Consider the following 21,873-nt stretch of genomic DNA (forward strand, 5'->3'; position numbering starts at 1 on the left):
ATGCAAGTAGGAAGTCCTGGGTCCCATCACTGGTCTTTAAAATTCTCATCCTTGTTTTCAAATCCCTCCATGACTTCGCCCCTCCCTATCTCTGTAATTGCCTCCTGCCCAACTCTCCGAGATCTCTGTGCTCCTCCAATTCTGGCCTCTTGCGCACCCCTGATTTTTATTGCTCCATCATTAGTGCAGGGCCTTCAGTTGCCTGGGCCCTGAGCTCTGGAATTTCCTCCATAAATCTCTCCACCTCTCTTTCCTTTGAGTCACTAATCATCTCTTTGACCAAACTTTTGGTCACCTGTGTAATATCTCTTTATGTGGCTCAGTATTGATATTTACCTGATAACGCTGCTGTCAAGTGAATTGGAATGTTTAATTACATTAAATTAAATGCTATATAAATGCAAGTTGTTTGTGTGTCGGCTTCTGGTGAGGAGAATGTGGTGCTTGGTTGTGATGCCCCTAGAGACAAATAACCCCTCCCTTTCTTCATCTGGTGTGTAAATCCTGGTTACGTAGGTGAGGTGCCTGGTACCAGGGCAGCTTTGTCTAAGCAAAAAGTCAGCACATCTGAGAAAAGAGAAATTGGTGATAAATTTTAAAACTAAAAAAGACAGAACTTGCATTTATGCAAATGCAGACTCGATGGGCCGAATGGCCTCCTTCTGTGCTGTACATCAACTTTCACGATGTCAGGATGTCCAAAACTGTTTTACAGCCACGGAAGTCCTTTTTGACGTATGGCCACTGTTGTAAGAAATGCAGGAGGCAATTTGCACACAGCAAGATACACAAATAACCAGAGAAATGACCAGATTCAGTTGACCACTTCTGTGTCGTAATTTCTATTTGTATTATTTGCCTCTATAAAAATAAGTTCTTCAACTAAAAGCTAGGTTGCCAGAATGTGCTTCCTTCTCGAGGAGTGAGTGAGTGAGTGAGTGAATTATGAGGACTGGTCCCAATATATTTTTCTTAACGGTTCATCTGTGTGTTAACCAACACTGGCATCTGTGTCAAAGTGCAGCAATATATAAGACTAAATGAGTGGTCTATTGGCGTACTTATATTGTAGGATATGTTATTAATGTCTTAATCATATCTTTGATATGAGTTATTGGACTATACATCACACTGTCAATTTTTAAAGTTTATCATATTCCGTTTTACTTTCGACTGCAGTGGGATGTGTGGAGGGGAATTTTAAAGGAATCAAATTGAGCCTCGTGTGTTGTAGCTCTGGGAGCAATGGGTTACTCTTTCAAGCATTTGACCAATTGAGATTGGCCATCTAAGAGTTTTAAGTTGTGATGACAACCTTTGAAGGCTCTGCAATCTCTGTGCTCCTCTAATTAAGGCCTCTGGAGCACCCCTGATTTTAATCGCTCCACCATTATCAGCTGTGCCTTCAGCTGCCTGGGCCCCAAGCTCTGGAATTCCCTCCCTAAACCTATCCACCGCTTGACCTTTCTCCTTTTTTAAGACCTCCTTAAAACCTACCTCTTTGATCAATCTTTTGGTCACCTGTCCTAATAAACAAGTAGGGAACATTGACAGTGACTTCTTAAGCCTTGGTGCCGATTCTCAGAAATGTGCAGCCACTCAAAGGCCTGCAATGTGACACTTGAGTTGGACTTCAAATCCCAGATTAGTTACAGTTGTAAGCTCTTAGATTTTGCTGTGCTCTAGTACCACACAGGCCAGAAATATACCTGCTTCACCCACAGGTCAGTGCTGAGTTATATAGTTGGTGCAGGATAGTCGTGACCTCGTATTCCTGAGCTGGAAGAATGGGGAGAGGGGAATCGGATCCTGCAACTTGCGTGTCAGCTCTTGCTGTCTCAGATGGTTGTGGGTGCAAGTCCCACTTCAGAGACTTGAGTTCAAAATCTAGGCTGACACTCCAGTGCAGCACTGAAGGAGCCCTGCAATGTCAGAGGGGCAGTGCGGAAGGAGGAGTGCCCCTCTGACAGTGCAGCATTCCCTCAGCACTGTCCCTCCGATATTGCAGGACTCCCTCAGTACTGCCCCTCTGACATTGCAGCGCTCCCTCAGTACTGCCCCTCCGACTATACAGTGCTTCCTCAGCACTGCCCCTCCGACATTGTAGCACTCCCTCAGTACTGCCCCTCCTACAGTACAGCACTGCCTCTGCAACAATGCAGTGCTCCCAATCCGACAGTGTAGCACTCCCTCAGTACTGCCCCTCCAACAGTGCAGTACTCCCTCAGCACTGTCGCTCCGACAGTGCAGCACTCCCTCAGTACTGCCCCTTCGACAGTGCAGCACTCCCTCAGCAGTGCCTTTCTGACAATGCAGCACTCCCTCACTACTGCCCCCCCAACAGTGCAGCACTCCCTCAGTTCTGCTCCTCCCACAATGCAATGCTTCCTCAATACTGCTCCCACAATGCAGCACTCCCTCAGTACTGCCACTCCAACAGTGCAGCACTCCCTCAGTACTGCCCCTCCGACAATACAGTGCTTCCTCAGCACTGCCCCTCCAACAGTGCAGCACTCCCTCAGTACAGCCCCTCCTACAGTACAGCACTGCCGCTCCCACTCCGACAGTGCAGCACTCCCTCAGTACTGCCCCTCCGACAGTGCAGCACTCCCTCAGTACTGCCCCTCCGACGGTGCAGCACTCCCTCAGTACTGCCCCTCCGACGGTGCAGCACTCCCTCAGTACTGCCCCTCCGACGGTGCAGCACTCCCTCAGTACTGCCCCTCCGACGGTGCAGCACTCCCTCAGTACTGCCCCTCCGACGGTGCAGCACTCCCTCAGTACTGCCCCTCCGACGGTGCAGCACTCCCTCAGTACTGCCCCTCTGACAGTGCAGCACTCCCTCAGTACTGCCCCTCTGACAATGCAGTACTCCCTCAGCACTGCCCCTCCGACAATGCAGCACTCCCTCAGCACTGCCTCTCCGATAATGCAGTACTCCCTCAGTACTGCCCCTCCGACAGTGCAGCACTCCCTCAGTACTGCCCCTCTGACAGTGCAGCACTCCCTCAGTACTGCCCCTCTGACAGTGCAGCACTCCCTCAGTACTGCCCCTCCGACGGTGCAGCACTCCCTCAGTACTGCCCCTCCGACGGTGCAGCACTCCCTCAGTACTGCCCCTCTGACAGTGCAGCACTCCCTCAGTACTGCCCCTCTGACAATGCAGTACTCCCTCAGCACTGCCCCTCCGACAATGCAGCACTCCCTCAGCACTGCCTCTCCGATAATGCAGTACTCCCTCAGTACTGCCCCTCCGACAGTGCAGCACTCCCTCAGTACTGCCCCTCTGACGGTGCAGCACTCCCTCAGTACTGCCCCTCTGACAGTGCAGCACTCCCTCAGTACTGCCCCTCCGACGGTGCAGCACTCCCTCAGTACTGCCCCTCCGACGGTGCAGCACTCCCTCAGTACTGCCCCTCCGACGGTGCAGCACTCCCTCAGTACTGTCCCTCCGGTGCAGCACTCCCTCAGCACTGCCCCTCCGACAATGCAGTACTCCCTCAGCACTGCCCCTCAGGCACTGCAGCACTCCCTCAGCACTGCCTCTCCGATAATGCAGTACTCACTCAGTACTGCCCCTCCGACATTGCAGCGCTCCCTCAGCACTGCCCCTCCAACAGTGCAGCACTCCCTCAGTACTGCCCCTCTGCCAGTGCAGCACTCCCTCAGTTCTGCCCCTCCGACAATGCAGCACTCCCTCAGCACTGCCCCTCTAACAGTGCAGCACTCCCTCAGTACTGCCCCTCTGCCAGTGCAGCACTCCCTCAGTTCTGCCCCTCCGACAATGCAGCACTCCCTCAGTACTGCCCCTCTGCCAGTGCAGCACTCCCTCAGTTCTGCCCCTCCGACAATGCAGCACTCCCTCAGTACAGCCCCTCCTATAGTACAGCACTGCCTCTGCAACAATGCAGTGCTCCCACTCCAACATGTGCAGTACTCCCTCAGTTCTGCCCCTCCGACAGTGCAGCACTCCCTCAGTTCTACTCCTTCCTCAATGCAATGCTTCCTCAGTAGTGCTACTCCCACAATGCAGCACTCCCTCAGTACAGCCCCTCCTACAGTACAGCACTGCCTCTCCAACAATGCAGTAATGCAGTGCTGCCTCTCTGACAATGCAGCACTCCCTCAGTACTGTTCTTCCCACAATGCAGCACTCCCTCAGTACAGCCCTTTCTACAGTATAGCACTCCCTCTCTGACAGTGCTGCACTCCCTCAGTACTGACTCTCTGACAATGCAGCACTCCCTCAGTACTGTTCTTCCCACAATGCAGCACTCCCTCAGTACAGCCCTTTCTACAGTATAGCACTCCCTCTCTGACAGTGCAGCACTCCCTCAGTACTGCTCTTCCCACAATGCAGCACTCCCTCAGTAGTGACCCTCCGACAATGCAGCACTCCCTCAGTACTGCTCTTCCCACAATGCAGCACTCCCTCAGTACTGTCCCTCCGACAATGCAGCACTCCCTCAGCACTGCCCCTCCGACAGTGCAGATCTCCCTCAGTACTGTCCCTCCGACAATGCAGCACTCCCTCAGTACTGCCCCTCTGACATTGCAGCATTCCCTCAATACTGTTCTTCCCACAATGCAGCACTACTTCAGTATTGCTCCTTCGACAGTGCCGTGCTCCCTCGGCGCTAACGGTACCGCGCTCCCTCGGTAGTGTACTGATGTGTTAGCTTAGCTTCTACACTCAGTTGAACCCATGAGCTTCTGACTCCGAGCTGAGAGTACTAACCACTGAACCAAGGCTGATACCTAAGTTAAAAGCAAAATCCTCAGTACCTTGCTCTACGGCAGCGAGGCCTGGACAACGTATGCCAGCCAAGAGCGACGTCTCAATTCATTCCATCTTCGCTGCCTTCGGAGAATACTTGGCATCAGGTGGCAGGACTATATCTCCAACACAGAAGTCCTTGAAGCGGCCAACATCCCCAGCTTATACACACTACTGAGTCAGCGGCGCTTGAGATGGCTTGGCCATGTGAGCCGCATGGAAGATGGCAGGATCCCCAAAGACACATTGTACAGCGAGCTCGCCACTGGTATCAGACCCACCGGCCGTCCATGTCTCCGTTATAAAGACGTCTGCAAACGCGACATGAAATCGTGTGACATTGATCACAAGTCGTGGGAGTCAGTTGCCAGCATTCGCCAGAGCTGGCGGGCAGCCATAAAGACAGGGCTAAATTGTGGCGAGTCGAAGAGACTTAGTAGTTGGCAGGAAAAAAGACAGAGGCGCAAGGGGAGAGCCAACTGTGCAACAGCCCCAACAAACAAATTTCTCTGCAGCACCTGTGGAAGAGCCTGTCACTCCAGAATTGGCCTTTATAGCCACTCCAGGCGCTGCTTCACAAACCACTGACCACCTCCAGGCGCGTATCCATTGTCTCTCGAGATAAGGAGGCCCAAAAGAAAGAACTGCGGATGCTGGAAATCTGAAATAAAAACAAAAAGTGCTGGAAATACTCAGCAGGTCTGGCAGCATCTGTGGAGAGAGAAGCAGAGTTAATGTTTCAGGTCTCTGACCCTTCTTCAGAACTGGCAAATATAAGAAATGTAAAAGATTTTAAGCAAGTAAAGTGGGGGTGGGGCAAGAGATAACAAAAGAGAAGGTGTTGATAGGACAAGGTAGAAACTTCATCAAACACCAGGAGGGAAATAGAAAGCAATGAAGGTGAACAAAGTAAAAGAGACTTTTTTATATTTCTAACCTTTGCCAGTTCTGATGAAGGGTCACTGACCTGAAACATTAACTCTGCTTCTCTCTCCACAGATGCTGCCAGACCTGCTGAGTTTTTCCTGATACCCAAGTTGTTGTGTTTTTTTAATCACATTTACAACTCAAACTACACTTCCTATCTGGTTCAGACATCTCAAACACTGAGTGTTCAATGCCCATGAATGTGAATAAAGGAAACAAGTTCTGTTCACCAGCACAGACATTAACAACAACAACAAATAAATATATATTGCATCTATAAAGTAATAAAACATCCTAAAGTGCTTCACAGGAGCATTATATCACCGACCACATAAGGAGATATGAGGTCAGATGATCAAAAGCTTGGTCAAAGAGGTAAGTTTTAAGGAGGGTCTTAAAGGAGGAAAGCAAGGTAGAGAGGTGGAAAGTCCATAGGAAGGGAATCCCAGAGCTAGGGGCCTGGGCATCTGAACCACCAGTGATGGAGAGATTAAAATCAGGGATACACAAGAGGCCAGAATTAGAGGAGCGCAGATATCTCAGAGGGTTGTGGGGCTGGAGGAGATTAGAGATAGGGAGGGGCGAGGCAATGAAGGGATTTGAAAACAAGGATGAGAATTTTTAAATCAAGAGCCAGTGTAGGTCAGCGAGCATAGTGGGTGATCGGGGAACAGGATTTGGTGCGAGTTAAGATACGGGCAGCAGAGTTTTAGATGACCTCAAGTTTACGGCAAGTAGAATGTGGGAGACCAGCCAGGAGTGCATTGGAATAGTCAAGTCTAGAGGTAATGAAGACATGAATGAGGTGTTTCAGCAGCAGATGTGCTCAGACAGGGGAGAAGTTGGATGATGTTATGGAGGTGGAAATGGGTGGTCTTCGTGATGGCACAAATGAGGTTGGAAGTTCAACTCGGGGTTAAATGTGACACCATGGTTGCGAACACACTAGCTTAATCTCAGACTGTTGCCAGTGAGAGGGGTGGAGTCAGTAGCAAGGGAACAGAGTTTTGAGATGATGAGACCAAAAACAATGGCTTCAGTCTTCCCAATATTTAATTGGAAGAAATTTCTGTTCATTCAGTACTGGATGTCAGATAAGCAGTCTGATAATTTAGCAACAGTGGAGGAGTCGAGAGAGGTGATGGTGAGGTAGAGCTGGGTGTTGTCAGCGTACATGGGAAAACTAACACCGTGCTTTCGGATGATGTAACCGAGGGGCAGCATGTAAATGAGAAATAGGAAGGGGTCAAGGATAGATCCTTGGGGGACACCAAAGGTAACAGCACAGGAGCAGGAAGAGAAGCCATTGCAAGTGATTCTCTGGCTACAATTAGTTAATAAGAAAGGAATCAGGTGAGAGCAGTCCCACCCAGCTGAACGACAGCAGAGAGGTGTTGGAGGAGGATGGTGTGGTCAACCATGTCAAAGGCTGCAGACAGGTCAAGAAGGATGAGGAGGGAAAGTTTACCTTTCTCACAGTCACATAGGGTGTCATTTGTGACTTTGATAAAGGTTGAGTGGTCAGCAGTTTAGTGGGACTAGGATTGAGGGAACAGGTGGTGGGTCTCATGGACAAGATGAGCTCAGAGAGGGCGTGAGGGGAGATAGGAGAAGAATTTGAGAAAGATGCAAGTTCAGGGCTAAGGCTGGGGGAGCATTATAGGATGTTTGGCCAGGTGGGCTTGTGGAAGAGAGGAACGCAGCAGAGGTAGCTGATCAGATGGCCTTGATGTTGGTGACAAAGAAGTCTATGAGCTTCTTGCACTTATTGTTGGAGGGGAGAGGGGTTTAAGAAGATGGTATGCAGTAGAGAAAAGAAGCCGGGGGTTATCTTTGAATTCCAAGATGATATTGGAAAGTGAGTAGTTTTAGGAGGTGAGAATGGGACCCGATAGTGTTTTACGTGGTCCAGCCAGATCTGGAGGTAGTTGGCTAAACCAGTTGTCTGTCATATCCTTTCAAGTCTGCGTCCCTTGGACTTGAGGGAATAGAGATCAGGGCTGTACCGGGGGAATGGCCAGGTTGAGAGAGACTGATCTTTTTATTGGGGACTAGGGCATTAAGGGTGGGGGTGAGGGTGCAGTTGAGCAAATCAGTAGCTGCAGAAATGTTGTGGCGAACGGAGGGCCAAAGGCTAGATAGTTGAGATATTGAAAGTGCATGTGAGTTGGCATCTTTCCATCTATGAAAGATGATGGACACACAACAAACAATCTATTTAGGTGGGGGTGTCTTCTCTTGGTGCACCTTTGTTGATGGGCTGTGAAGCTCAATCCTTGAGAGACAGGTTCTGTCACAGGTGCTGCACGTGAAGCTGCCAAGTGACGCTGTGAGTTGTTGTTTTTGGTGTTGGCGCCTGTTGCCAAGCTGCTGTAGCAACTGGTCATCATGCTCGTGCACACCAGTCCACAGGATGTGTCGCCATTTTCCTCTTTTGCCAGCTAGTGACTCCCAGGTGCGATAGTTGATATTTAGGGCCTTCATGTCACGCTTGCAAGCATCTTTGAAGTGGAGCTTTGGGCACCCACTGGTCATCTGGCCTCGGCTGCCTCACCATACCAAAGATCCTTGGGTATGCCACCGTCTTCTATCCTGTGGACATGTCCGATCCACCGAAGCTGCCTCTTGTTTGATTAGTGCCAAAACACTTGGGATATGGTTTTCTTCTCAAATCTGGCTTCAAATTCCTGGCTTCACTGGACATCAAGATCATTTTTCTGTGCTGGACTACATTGGGGAAAAAAAGTAAGACTCTGCTACAAGTGCAGCTGTTAGAGAATTGGGGCTAGTTTTCCCAGAGGTGGATCCCAAAGGAGGTAGGGTTGGGGCATGGAAGGGGGGATGTGGGTGGAGAGCGATATGAGCAAGTGATCAGAGGTGGCTGTAACAGTAATTGATATGATGGGACTAGCAAGACCTCATGAAATGGAAAGATCAAGGGGATGGCTGTGAATATGGGTTGGGGGGTTTACACGGAGGGGGAGGCTGAGGGAGGCTGAGGGCAGTGAATTCAGAGGAGAGAGAGCATGATGAATTGAGATGGGGGTTGAAATCACAAAGGATGAGAAGTCGTTCAGTGCAAAGGCCGAGGGAGGAAAGCAGTGAAGATAGCTCGATGATAACATTTTTATCTTACTTTTATTGTACATTGTTCACCATGAGTATAAAAATCTAAGCTTCATCCCCTCTTGCCAAAAAAAACCAACAGAATCTCCGCAATTCAATTCACATATTGATGGAGGAAAACATTTGATCTTTTGAGAGTGTGAAGTCTCATAGGGGAGACAATTTTGTTTGCATTTCAAATGTCACTGCATAGAATGTTTAACAGAAGGAAAATATAAAAAGTAAAATCGCAGCGTCCTGCCCTCAGACTGCTGAACAAACAAGTGAGATTCTTGCCCTCGGTGAGTGCACAGACTGTGACCACTGGGAAACGAGGATCCACAGCAACTACATTCATTTCTCCTGAGATGGAGCCATCGCACATTATTAACCATCCTGTTCTCTCTCTTAGCAAAGAATGACTCAGTTGGTTAAATGGACCGTGACTCCATATTCGTTGGGATTTTTCTTTGCTGCTGGTTAGTTTGCAAATGATTTGAAGAGAAATGAATATATACCTCTTTTAAAATGGGGAATGGAGATGAGGAATATAAAATATTTTCAATTGCTCCCTAGGGAGACGCATGGAAGAATTTCCATTGGTTAGGTGAAAGTACACTGTGCCCCTTGTGGAGTTGGGAATCAAAAGGCCTAAATAGGCAGTACCTCTAAAGAGGGTGTCTTGTTGTAACATGGGAAGCTTCTGCAATTGGAAACCCCACTTTGAAAGCAATTTCAGGGCAAATGTATTCATATTTCCCAAGGACCAGTTTGTCCTGTTCGAAGTTCTAGGCTCTAGTTAGCGATCGGGCCCTAGCTACTTTTTGAAGTCACAAAGATGGCCTGTCTAGACTTGCACATGGAGTTGCCAATCCTCCAGGATTGGTCTGGAGTCTCCAGCAATGGTCGATTAATCTCCAAGGTATTGCTGCAAGATACTCTGGACAAAGTTCAGAGGGGCTTGAAAAAGAATTGAGTATTTTTAAAAAAATTTTGTTTAAAAACCCCTGTTTCTTACAACCAGTTTGGAGCTGGGAAAGAACAGGTTGTTGGGTGATTCTTGCCCATCAGTCAGTCAGTAAATGAAGAGTCTGTTTGCACACGGGAAGGCAGAGATTCGTGAGGATGGACATGTCAGGCAGCTAATGGTGGGTGGGTAGGGGGTGGGGCGGTTTGAGGGAGGAGGTCATGTGATGAAACCTCCAGGAATACGACTACCTGGGGTTGGCAACCCTCAACATGATGTCCTGTTTCTGTGGTCAGAAGTTGAACAGGAAAGTATAGCAAATGATGTGAAAGGAGCAGAGTGAGAAGCTCCTGGTTTGCTAATGTGCAGCAACTTGGTGTCACGATTTCTGTGACCCAGTGAAAATTGCTCCCCTTTTTGCCCAGTGGTTGGGCAACAACTTTTCATCCACCAATAAACTTTCATCATAAAAACCGCATTCTTATTTTCAACTTTTCCCACATTTACAGGGCTGCAGATCAGCCAAACATCCCCATAATTAGGAGGTTCCCACCCCAGTCTTCTGATTTATGGCAGTTTTATTTATTGTCTCCTGGAATTGATCTTTTATTTTGAGCAATTTCTTTTTAGTATCAAGCTCGGTGGTTTAATGTCTTGGCAAGTTTTTAAAAATGTTCTAACTGTTGTCACGTCGGAACATGTGATTTGAGCTCCGTGATCCTCTTGGCTCTGAGATTCTGGGAATTATTATGTAGGCTGGATTTTAACAGTCAGAATGATGGATTTTGGTCGAATTCCCGACCTGAATATTGTGTTTGACGGGGAGGGAACACGTTGAAACAATGCATTATCATCACAGGGAACTCACAACCTGCAACACAACAATGACTACACTTCAGGAAGTACTTCATTAGCTGTAATCAACAACAGCAGCAACTTGCATTTATATAGTGCCTATAAGGTAGTAAAATGCCCCAAGGCATTTCACAATAGAGAATAAACAAGACAACATTTGACACTGAGCCACATAAGGAAATATTTGAACAGGTGACCAGAAGCTTGGTCGAAGAGAGTAGGTTTGGGACGTCTTGAGATTGTGAAAGGTACTATATAAATGCAAGTCTTTATTTGCAACGTTGTTACAAATTGGAGACAGAGGAAGACTCTTCCCCCTACCCACCTGCACCCCCCCCCCAACCAGTGAGAATTTCCTGTAGTTTTGAGAAAAGGTTTTTTCTGTAATTCTCATTTCTTTCAATAATATTTTCAATATAAATATAATTTTGCATACTTAATGTTTTTCTCAGTTTAAAACCAGAAACCCTAAGAATCACCTTCAAATACAGCTGATACTGGTTGGGTGAAAGTGTCCTCTGTGTGTTGCCAGTAAATGAGTTTGGTGGAAAAAAGCCCCAGAAAATGCTGGAAATACACAGCAGGTTAGGCAGCCTCTGTGGAGAAAGAAACTGAGTTAACATTTCAGGTTGTGACATGACTTGAAACGTTTCTGTCCACAGATGTTGCCTGACCTGCTGTGTATTTCCAGCATTTTATTTATTTTTATTTTATTTTTTATTTAGAGATACAGCACTGAAACAGGCCCTTCGGTCCACCGAGTCTGTGCCGACCAACAGCCACCCATTTATACTAACCCTACAGTAATCCCATATTCCCTACCACTCTACATACACTAGGGGCAATTTACAATGGCCAATTTACCTATCACCTGCAAGTGGGAGCACCCGGCGAAAACCCACGCGGTCACAGGGAGAACTTGCAAACTCCGCACAGGCATTACCCAGAATTGAACCTGGGTCCCTGGAGCTGTGAGGCTGCGGTGCTAACCACTGCGCCATTGTGCCGCCCTGTGTTTTTTTCAGATTTCCAGCACCTGCAGTATTTTCCTTTTGAATGAGTCAGGCATTTTCAGTCTAGTTCTTGGAGTGACTGCCCTCGAGCTTTAAACTGCCCCTAGTCTGGTTTTACTTGCCCATCTCACTCAAACAGACCACAGAGCAGCTGAGACACACATCCTGTTGGTGCAGTGTCTTTTCAGGTTGGAGTTCTGGTACATTAATAGAGCAGAATAGATGGAAGCTTTGCTCTGCATCCATGCTGTGCTTTAGCTGACCTGGGAGTATGTGCTGCTGGTACCAAACTGCACTTACATCTTCATCTTGATGAGCACAAGAATTCCCCAATTAATTAAAATCTAATTAGTATATGCAATAATTTGTAGAATAGGGCAAAGTGTGGTTGAATTATTATCAAATTCTTCCACTCTCTCTCTCTCCAGGATTCTTCTGCATTTGTGTTGTTTGACGTGTATTACTTAGTTGATGGACATACTGATGGATCATGACTTTGCATTCCTGAAATCCGTAAAGAATCAGCCGGAGAATGCACAGCATGAGGGCGCGCGGATGACCAGACATCAGAATGATCCCATGTTCGATCCCTGGGGTTTGTACTGAGTTAGTTGATCTTGGGCAAGGTGGATGTCGAGATGCTGCTATTGGTTTCAGTGCCATCGTGGGGCACGGCTTGAGGAGGGCAAAAACCAACCAGGGTTCCTGCTCCTGAACACCATCCAGCAACCCTGAACAAGTGGACCTGAGTGGGAGGAATCGGGACAGGTGATGCTCAATATGGTCTTGTGAAGTGAAGACTTGCATTGAGTGCCTTTCACAATCTCAGCATGTCCTAAAGTGCTTTACAGCCAAATAAATACTTTTTGAAGTGTAATCATTGTTGTAGCAAACATAGTAGTCAATTTGCACAAGACAAACTCCCACAAACAGCATGGTTTGGTTGAGGGATAAATATTAGCCAGGAGAGTGGGTAGAGTGCCCTTGCTTTTCTTCAGAGTGTGATGTGATCTTTTACATCCACTTGAGAGGGCAGACAGGGCCTCAGTTTGACAGCACCTCCGACAGTGCAGCAGTGCCTCGGCACTGCACTGAGAGTCAGGATTTTGTGCTCAAGTCTGTGGAGTGGGACTCAAAACCACAACCTTCTGACTCTGAGAGTTGCACACTGGGCCATGGCTGACAATAGAGAGACTCACTGATGAAGAATGGCTACAGGAGTGAGTCAGGGCAGGTGTAGGTACCCATGGAGTTTTTAGTTCCAGTTTGAGTCAGCGGGCTCTAGGTGAGGAGGAGAGAAGACGGTGAGGGAATTAAATATGTTTGAACCTGGCAAGAAATTGTTGGTGGGAGTGCAGCTGCCCAGCTTTAATGTTAATCAAAGCAGCTCTGTGTGGATATTATATGAGTCTGTGTGATTGCTGCTGTGTAGTTGCTCTTCTCAATGTGGATTAGACAGCCAGCTGTTTGGTGAGAGAGAAAGACGTTTTAAAACAAAAATAATAATAAAAGCAGTAATATTAATGAAATAACTAACTGGGTGTGCATGTGGGGTTAAATGCAACGTTTTGCTTGCACCATTAACCTGCACATAACAAAGGGACCAATCAGATAAATTAAATGCGGAGAGAGAGGGGGGAAAAATGCTGTTTGTGTCTGCAGGGTTTGCAGGACCTTAATTGATCTTTTAATGGAGCAGATGAAGCTTTCAATTCCGTGGCTTATTTCATTGAATTACCAGCCTGCGCTCAATGATTTATGCAGTAGATGTGTATCAGGATCCCGGGGAATCACAGCCTTGGTTCTGTAACTCAGCGAGTGTGTGCACAATGAAATTAAACTGCTGAAGCAACACGCAGTGAAAAATGTAGGTCCCCGGGTAATTCAATTTTTTTAAACCATGCATATTGATATGAGCCACAGTGGGAAGGCGAGGGGAATCTTTCCTCCCAGGCTCTGGGCACGATATTGTGTGTGTGTGTGTGTTGTATTGAAAGCAAAATCTGAAATAAAAGAAATATTTTTATTGCATGCATCCAGAGAGAGTGAGAGAGCGAGGGATGAGATATTGCTGCTCTGGGTAATTGCACTCCCTCTCCCCAGTTGCTCAGATGTGCGAGCGTGTTCGGGAAGAGCTTTCATCCCAACACGACTTGCTTCTTTTATTTGACTCTGCGCATCGCCTGATGAATAAATAGAAGTTTAATGAGCCTCACCAAAAAACCTGCTCTTGCATAAGAAAGCTGCAGTATAATTCTAATGTGAATTTCAGCATGTGTTAACTCGACGTGCAAATGTGTGCTCGCTGGGCTGTGCGTTTATTTATCTTATTTGCAAACAACCAAGTCCAACACACGTGAGAATAGATAAATAAATACTGAAGAGAATTGTTGTCTCCTGTAAGCCCCCTTTTGTCTCCTCCTCTCCACAATGCACCAACTCCTTGCCCTGATGCAGTTTTGTTGGTGCCTGTGTCCCCGGTGCCCTGCTCAAAGTGGCCATTTATCACAGACCAGCTTTGATAATGAGTGCCAGAGGGCTATTTGACTGTGAGATGCTTCGTAGAAAGCAAAAACAATATTGGCTTCATTCTGCAGATATGCGGATGCATATTCCAGAAAGATAACAATCAAGCACATTGTTTTTTTTTCTCTACCAATACCTCCCTCTACCAGACCAGACACACTGAGGCCACTTTTAGTAGAACTACTGTCATCCTGGTTGAGATCAGACATCTTGGCACAGATCAGGGATTGAACCTTTTTTTCATTCGTTCATCGGACATGGGCATCGCTGGCTCGGCCAGCATTTATTGCCCATTCCTTATTGCCCTTGAGAAGGTGGCGGTGAGCTGCCTTCTTGAACCGCTGCAGTCCATGTGGTGTAGGAAGGTAGTTCCAGGATTTTGACCCAGTGACAGTGAAGGAACTATATCACCGTTCCAAGTCAGGATGGTGTGTGACTTGGAGGGGAACTTGCAGGTGGTGGTGTTCCTATGCATTTGCTGCCCTTGTGCTTCTAGGCGGTAGAGGTCGCGGGTTTGGAAGGTGCTGTTGAAGGAGCCTCGGTGAGTTACTGCAGTGCATCTTGTAGATGGTACACACTGCTGCCACTGTGCGTCGGTAGTGGAGGGAGTGAATGTTTAAGATGGTGATCAAGTGGCTGCTTTGTCCTGGATGGTGTCGAACTTCTTGAGTGTGGTTGAAGCTGCACCCATCCAGGCAAGTGGAGAGTATTCCATCACACTCCTTGTGCCTTATAAATGATGGACAGACTTTGGGGAGTCAGGAGGTGAGTTACTTACTGCAGAATTCCCAGCCTCTGATCTGCTCTTGTAGCTACAGTATTTATATAACTTGTCCAGTTATGTTCCTGGTTAATGGTAACCCCCAGGTGGTTGTTAGTGGGGGATTCAGTGATAGTAATGCCATTGAACATCAAGGGGAGATGGTTGGATTCTCTCTTGTTCGAGATGGTCATTGCTTTGTTTGGCGTGAATGTAACTTGCCACTCATCAGCCCAAGCCTGGATGTTGTCCAGGTGTTGTTGCAAATGGACACGGGCTGCTTTGGTATCTGAGGAGTCACGAATGGTACTGCACACTATGCAAGCATCAGCAAACATCCCCACTTCTGACCTTATGATGGAGGGGAGGTTATTGATGAAGCAGCTGAAGATGGTTGGGCCTAGGACACTACCCTGAGGAACTCCTGTAGTGATGTCCTGGGACTGAGATGATTGGCCTCCAAAAACCACAACCATCTTCCTTTGTGCTAGGAATGACTCCAACCAGCAGAGGGTTTTCCCCTGATTCCCATTGACTTCTATTTTGCTAGGGCTCCTTGATGCCTTACTCAGTCAAATGCTGCCTTAATGTCATGGGCAGTCACTCTCACCTCACCTCTGGAGTTCAGCTCTTTTGTCCATTTTGGACCAAGGCTGTAATGAGGTCAGGAGTCGAGTGGCCCTGGCGGAATCTAAACTGAGCATCACTGAGCAGGTTATTGCTGAGTAAGTGCCTCTTGATAACACTGTCAACAACACCTTCCATCATTTTACCTATGATTGAGAGTAGACTGATGAGGCGGTAATTGGCCATATTGGATTTGTCCTGCTTTTTGTGGACAGGACATACCTGGACAATTTTCCACCATATTGGGTAGATGCCGGTGTTGTGGCTGTACTGGAACAGCTTGGCTGGGGCGTGGCTAGTTTTGGAGCACAGGTCTTTAGTACTGCAGCCAAGATGTTGTTGGGGCCCATATCCTTTGCAGTGTCCTAGAGTCTGTCTGCTTTGTGTGACTCTTCCCGAACTCCGCAGCATCTGGAAATATGGAGAATTATTTTAAGGATCATTTTTGGTCCATCCGCACCCACTCCCTCCACCACTGCGTAAAGAGTGTGAAGATAGAGAAACACTGTGCGGGATCCTGCCTGATTTTTCAAGGCTGGAAGAAGCTCCTTATCCCATTTGCGCAGGTGGACATTTACAAGGATCTCATCGCACCTCAATTGCTTAGATCTTGCAGAATGAAAACTAAACAGTTACTGGGGCTGTATAAATAGCAGACACCCAGGGAGTCTCTGAGCACATTATGGGAGATTAAAAGGTCATTGCTCTCTGCATATGTCAGTGTTCAATACCAGTTAGAAGTCATTAAGTTTTCAGCGCTGGCTTTTGTTTTTCTTAATGTATATTTATTGTTCTCTTTATCCCATCTCCCATGTGCTGATCATCACAGATTCAGCAGGAGACCTGTTTGTGGGCCTCCATGATGCTATCTGAGATGAGCAAAAACAAAAGATGATTTTTCCCCGTTTTCCTGAATTCCTCAGTCTGCTCCCCCTGCCCCATTTTCACCCCTTATTAATCCTTTCTTGAAGACTGACTGCTGCAGGGGTAAAGTTATCCGGGCATCTCCCTTAATTTTATTTATTTTGTTTTTATTTTAGAGATGCAGCACTGAAACAGGCCATTTGGCCCACCGAATCTGTGCCGACCATCAACCACCCATTTATACTAATCCTACACTAATCCCATATTCCTACCACATCCCCACAATTCCCCTACCTATACTAGGGGCAATTTATAATGGCCAATTTACCTATCAACCTGCAAGTCTTTGGCTGTGAGAGGAAACCGGAGCACCCGGCGGAAACCCTCGCAGTCATAGGGAGAACTTGCAAACTCTGCACAGGCAGTACCCAGAATTGAACCCGGGTTGCTGGAGCTGTGAGGCTGCGGTGCTAACCACTGTGCCACTGTGCTGCTAATTGGAGATTCAAATGTTGGCTTGAATAGACTGTCAGCATTGGATCCATCACAGCCAAGCATGGTCATGTCCTCATCCCCATCTACCTTCCCCTTCCCCGTTCCTCTTACCCTCCCCTTCCACCTCCGCCATTTCCTTTCCCCTTCCCCTCCCCTTCTGCTTCCCCTTTCTCCTCCCTATCCCATTTACCTCTTTTCTACCCCCTCCCGCTCCCCATTCTCTCTTGCCCCTACCCCCTCCACATCACACTCTCCCATCCCCCTCCACCTCCTGCCATTCTCACAGCCTCATTAAAATATTTAAATGACTGACCCGCCTCCTGGTCACCAGCCCACACAACCACTGCCCCCCCCCCCCCCCCCCACCCCCACCCCACCTCGACACTATCCCTGCAGACCACTCCCAACACATCCCGCCTCCATTAAAACTGGAAGTTGGCAGGTTGGGATGTGTTTGAAATTTTAAAATCTCGACATCCCATAAATACCTACTCACCCGTTTTTGGGGGTTAACTTTTCCGTCATGGTTCCTAAGCAAGAGCTTAATGATAAAAAAAAAAAATTTCCTCTGCTGAGACGTTAATCTAATTTTGTTAGACAGGAGCAAACTATTGATTTTCCTGCCTCTGCTTTGTTTTGTATTAGTGCAATGTGAAGAAATCGCAAGCATCGCAGCTCAGGATTTGCCCAGCATAATGAAACAGGGTTATTTGGAGAAGAAACGCAGAGGTACAGTATAAAAAGAAACAGTTCTGTCTTTCTCGTTAATATTTGCTCATCGTGACCTTTTTTGGAATTTCGGAATGCATCTTTTTTTTTCCTTCTGGGGAACATACTGAATAGTCAAATGAAGGAGGAGTTGGTTTACTGCCCTTACCCCCAGGATCTGTTTATATCCAGCTGAGAGTGATGGGGTGGAAGTTTTCATTCTCAGGATGCCTGCAAAATGTCTGTAGAGGAATGAGGTTAGACAGTCTGAGCTCTGTTCTCACAGTGAACAGATTCCCAAAGCTGAGCTTGTAGCGATCTGTTGTTCTCTGTGGAGTGCTTAAACGTAGGAAAGAATGAGGAAATATTACCCAATCCATTGCGCCCGCTCCTTGCCACATCAGAATATTAGTTAAAACGAGGTCAAGGAAAGGCTATTCAGCCAACCTGGAATGTAGCCACCCCTTAAACACCTCGAATGTCTTTCATTCCACTACCTTATCTGGAAGATTATTCTACCTGCCTTGTCATCCTTTGAGTGAAAGAATTCTTCCTGAAATCTGTGTTTACATTAACAACTTGCATTTATATAGCACCTTGAACACGAATATCATCCCAAGGTACGTCACAGAAGTGTAACCAGGTAACGATGAATGTCAAGCTGAAGAAGGCAATATTTGGAAAGGCTAAAATCTTCGTCAGAGCTGGGTTTTTTAAGGCAGGTTTTAAAGGAGGTGAGCGAGCGGAAGAGATTTAAAGAGAGAATTCCAGGGCTTGGGGCCTAAACGGATAATCGCATAACCAACACTGGTGGGACTAAAAGTGGGAGATGCACAAGAGGCTTAAGTCTGAGGAATACAGAGATTTTGGAGGGTTTGGGGCTGGAGGAGGTTCTGAAGGTTGGGATGGGAGAAGTCAGGAAGGGATTTAAACAGGGGGATGAGAATTTTAAATTTGAGGCATTGAGCAGGAGCCAATGCAGGTCAGCGAACAATGGGGTGATAGGCAAGTTGGATTTAAATGTACTTTTTACTAATTTAAATTTATATTGTCTTGTCCCTCTGGCCTGACTTATGTGGAAATAATATTCTGAATTCACCTTATCTGAACACTATTTATTATTTTGTATACCTTGGTAAGATTCTTTTTAACTTTCTTCTCTCAGCTACAGAGTTTAATCTTCTCTAATCTTTCCTCATAACTCATCCTCTGTACACTTGCAATCATTCTTGTTCTTTGCCTCTTGATTATCATCAGTGCGTGCACATCCCATTTAGGAGCATTGTGACCAGAGTTATGTGCAGTATTCCATGTACAATCTAGATTGTCACCAACCTTCCCCAATTCATTTAATCCTTAAATGAAGCTAACATCTACCAAGAGAAGACATCTGGAAAAATTAATTCCATCATTCCCCCCCCCCCCCACCCCCCAAAATAAATGTGCACAGTTCTGGTCTCCATGTTATGTAAAGGATATTGAGACACTAGAGAAGGTGCAAAAAAAAAAGGTTTACAAGGTTGGTTGCAGACTGAGAGGTTATAACCATCAAGAAAGACTGAACAGGTTGGGGCTGTTTTCTCTAGAAGAGAGGCTGAGGGCTGACCTGATTGAGGTCTTTAATATTATGAAGGGGGTTTCGATAGGGTAGACGTAGAGAAGATGTTTCCACTTGTGATGGAGACCAGAACTAGGGGTCATAAATATAAGATAGTCACTAATAAATCCATTGGGGAATTCAGGAGAAACTTCTTTATCCAGAGAGTGGTGAGAATGTGGAACTCGCTACAACAGGGAGTAGTTGAGGCAAATAGTATAGATACATTTAAGGAGAAGTTAGATAAAATGTGAGTGAGAAAGGACTGGAAGGAAATGCTGATAGGGTGAGATGAAGGGGGTTATGAGAAGGCCCGTATGGAGCATAAGCTGATTGGGCCGATTCACCTGTTTCTGTGCTGTAAATTCTAAAGGCACTGACTCTTGAGGTAGAGGTTAAGGCATCTTAAAGAGGGAGAGTACAGGAGGCTTTACTCTGCATCTTAGTTGGGTCTGTTCTGACCTGGAAATGGCCGATGAGATCATGGAATTCCAGGAGTTTGAAGTGCTGAGGGAGTCCATTCGGCTCATCGTGTCTATGCGAACTCTTACTGCACCAATAGGGGCCACTTGCTTTCCAATTGGGTGTTGGATGGTGGGGCACCACAAGGATGGACATGTCAGGTGACCAATGGCGGGATTGTGGGGTGGAGTGGGGTGGTTGGAATCATGTGAAGGCACTGATGGGAATATATCCAAACAGAGTTGGCAAACCCTAATTCCAGGCTGTAACAGTGACGGGTGAATTAGACGAAGCTGCAAACATTCCATCTGGTAAATACAAATCTCCTGAAAGATGTTGTGTAGACAGATTGCAGGCACCTTGGATTCGGATTGTACGATCCAACAAGCCACGTTAATAGTTTCTTTTATTTGACTGGAAGATTGGGAGATAATAGAAATCAGTAATATAAATTTTCTACAGTATTAGGTTGAGAACAACATACTTAGTTAATTAGTGCTATCTGCCATTTTCTGCAAGGTTTTATCTCTTGCAATCAAGTAGCTAGGATTTCACAAAATTTCACTGTCAGTTTGAAAGACACTCTCATCTGCCAGTATTTCCACAGAGGCCTCTTTTTCCCTAAGTGTCTTATATTGTTTCTTTGTGATCTACACAGTCCATTACACAGGAAGACATTGCTGATTGAACATCGTGTTTATTACACAGGGGAGCACTGCCAGTCTCTGCCTTGTACAGGAGGGCACCATCCTTTCTTAAAGTTAATTAAGATCAAAATTTTCAGAAATAGGAAAAGGCCAGTAGACCTGAACCAACCTGTCTCTCTTTTTTCCCAGAGTCCAACCCCAGCTACCTGCTTCCTCGCTACCTCCCTCAATCCCTTCACTCGGCCCATTCAGTCCCTTGAGCCGCCATTCAACTAGATTACGGCTGATCCATATCTTCACTTCATCGACCTGCCTTGGTTCCGTAACCTTTAATACCCTTACCCAGCAAAAATCTATGAATATCCGTTTTGAAATTTTTAGTTGACCCTGAGTCTCAACAGTTTTTTTGGACGAGAGAGTTCCGGATTTCCACTCCCCTTTGTGTGATGAAGTGCTTCCTGACAACACCCCTGAATGGCCTGGCTCGAATTTGAAGGTTATGCTCCCCCCACCCACTGCTCCGAACTTCCCCCAGTAAAGGAAATAGTTTCTCTCTCTCTACCCTATCAAATCCTTTAACCATCTTAAACACCTCAATTAGGTTACCCCTTAATCTTCCATACTTATTATATTCGATATCTAATAGTCTCTTGAACTGATTTAGACTGGTTCATTCAGCGCTCAAACCCAATAACCTATTTCACACCTTGAGTGACCTTTCAATGGAAATTTACATTTGGTTTCCCTCCTTGGAATCAATGGAAGTTGTGTCTTGAATCTCTAGCGTTTTCACTCTTGCCCATTGTGGACAATCTGCTAGAATCACTTTTGCCCAGGAAGGCAAAATCCTTTTGGTAAATATCAGGGCCTCAAACATCTGGTGGCAGGAAACCGTTCTCTCTCTGGGAAGAGGGGGATGGAATTAGAGTTGTGGGAATGTAGGAATTGCTGGACAAAATTAGACGAAGATCGATCCATCCATCCTGGTAGTCACATGATGCAATGATGATGCACTTGTTGGCTAATCATAGCAATCAGTCTCTATCTGGGCAGGACCCAGTTATGCTGACGTGCTGCCCCTTTTTGCCACCCAAAAGAAATTCCAGCTGAGGTGAGAGTGGGCACATCATCAATCCACCCCCAAAGGGGTAGGTGAACTGTGATGTCACGCTAATGTGCAAAAAAATACTTTCATTTATATAGCACCTTTCATGGCCATAGGATGTCCCAAAGCACCTCATTGCCAATAAAGTTGAAGTGTAGTCACTTGTAGGAAACACAGCAGAAAGTTTAAGTTAAGTTCTTGGAGCAGGAGGAGGCCATTCAGCCCTTTGAGCCTGCTGCACCATTCAAAAAGATCATGACTGATCATCTATCTCAACTCCACTTTCCCGCACTGTCCCCATGATTTCCTTAGTGCCCAAAATTGTGTCGATCTCCGTCTTGAATATACCCAACGACTGAACATTCCAGAGATTCACAACCCTCTGAGTGAAGAAATTTCTCCTCATCTCAGTCCTAAATGTCTGATCCCTTATTCTGA

At 46.6% G+C, this 21,873-nt stretch overlaps 1 protein-coding gene across 2 annotated transcripts in view; it reads left to right on the forward strand.

Annotated features, from left to right (window-relative positions):
- skap1 (src kinase associated phosphoprotein 1) overlaps window positions 1–21,873 on the forward strand; it is a 387,134-nt gene that overhangs the window by 221,882 nt on the left and 143,379 nt on the right. For both annotated transcript variants that reach the window (XM_068013612.1, XM_068013611.1), the window contains one exon: window positions 17,562–17,645. In XM_068013612.1, the coding sequence (XP_067869713.1) occupies window positions 17,562–17,645 (84 nt within the window). The remainder of the gene's footprint in view (window positions 1–17,561; window positions 17,646–21,873) is intronic.

The sequence above is a fragment of the Heterodontus francisci genome, chromosome 33, assembly GCF_036365525.1.
Source record: "Heterodontus francisci isolate sHetFra1 chromosome 33, sHetFra1.hap1, whole genome shotgun sequence".
NCBI lineage: Eukaryota > Metazoa > Chordata > Chondrichthyes > Heterodontiformes > Heterodontidae > Heterodontus > Heterodontus francisci.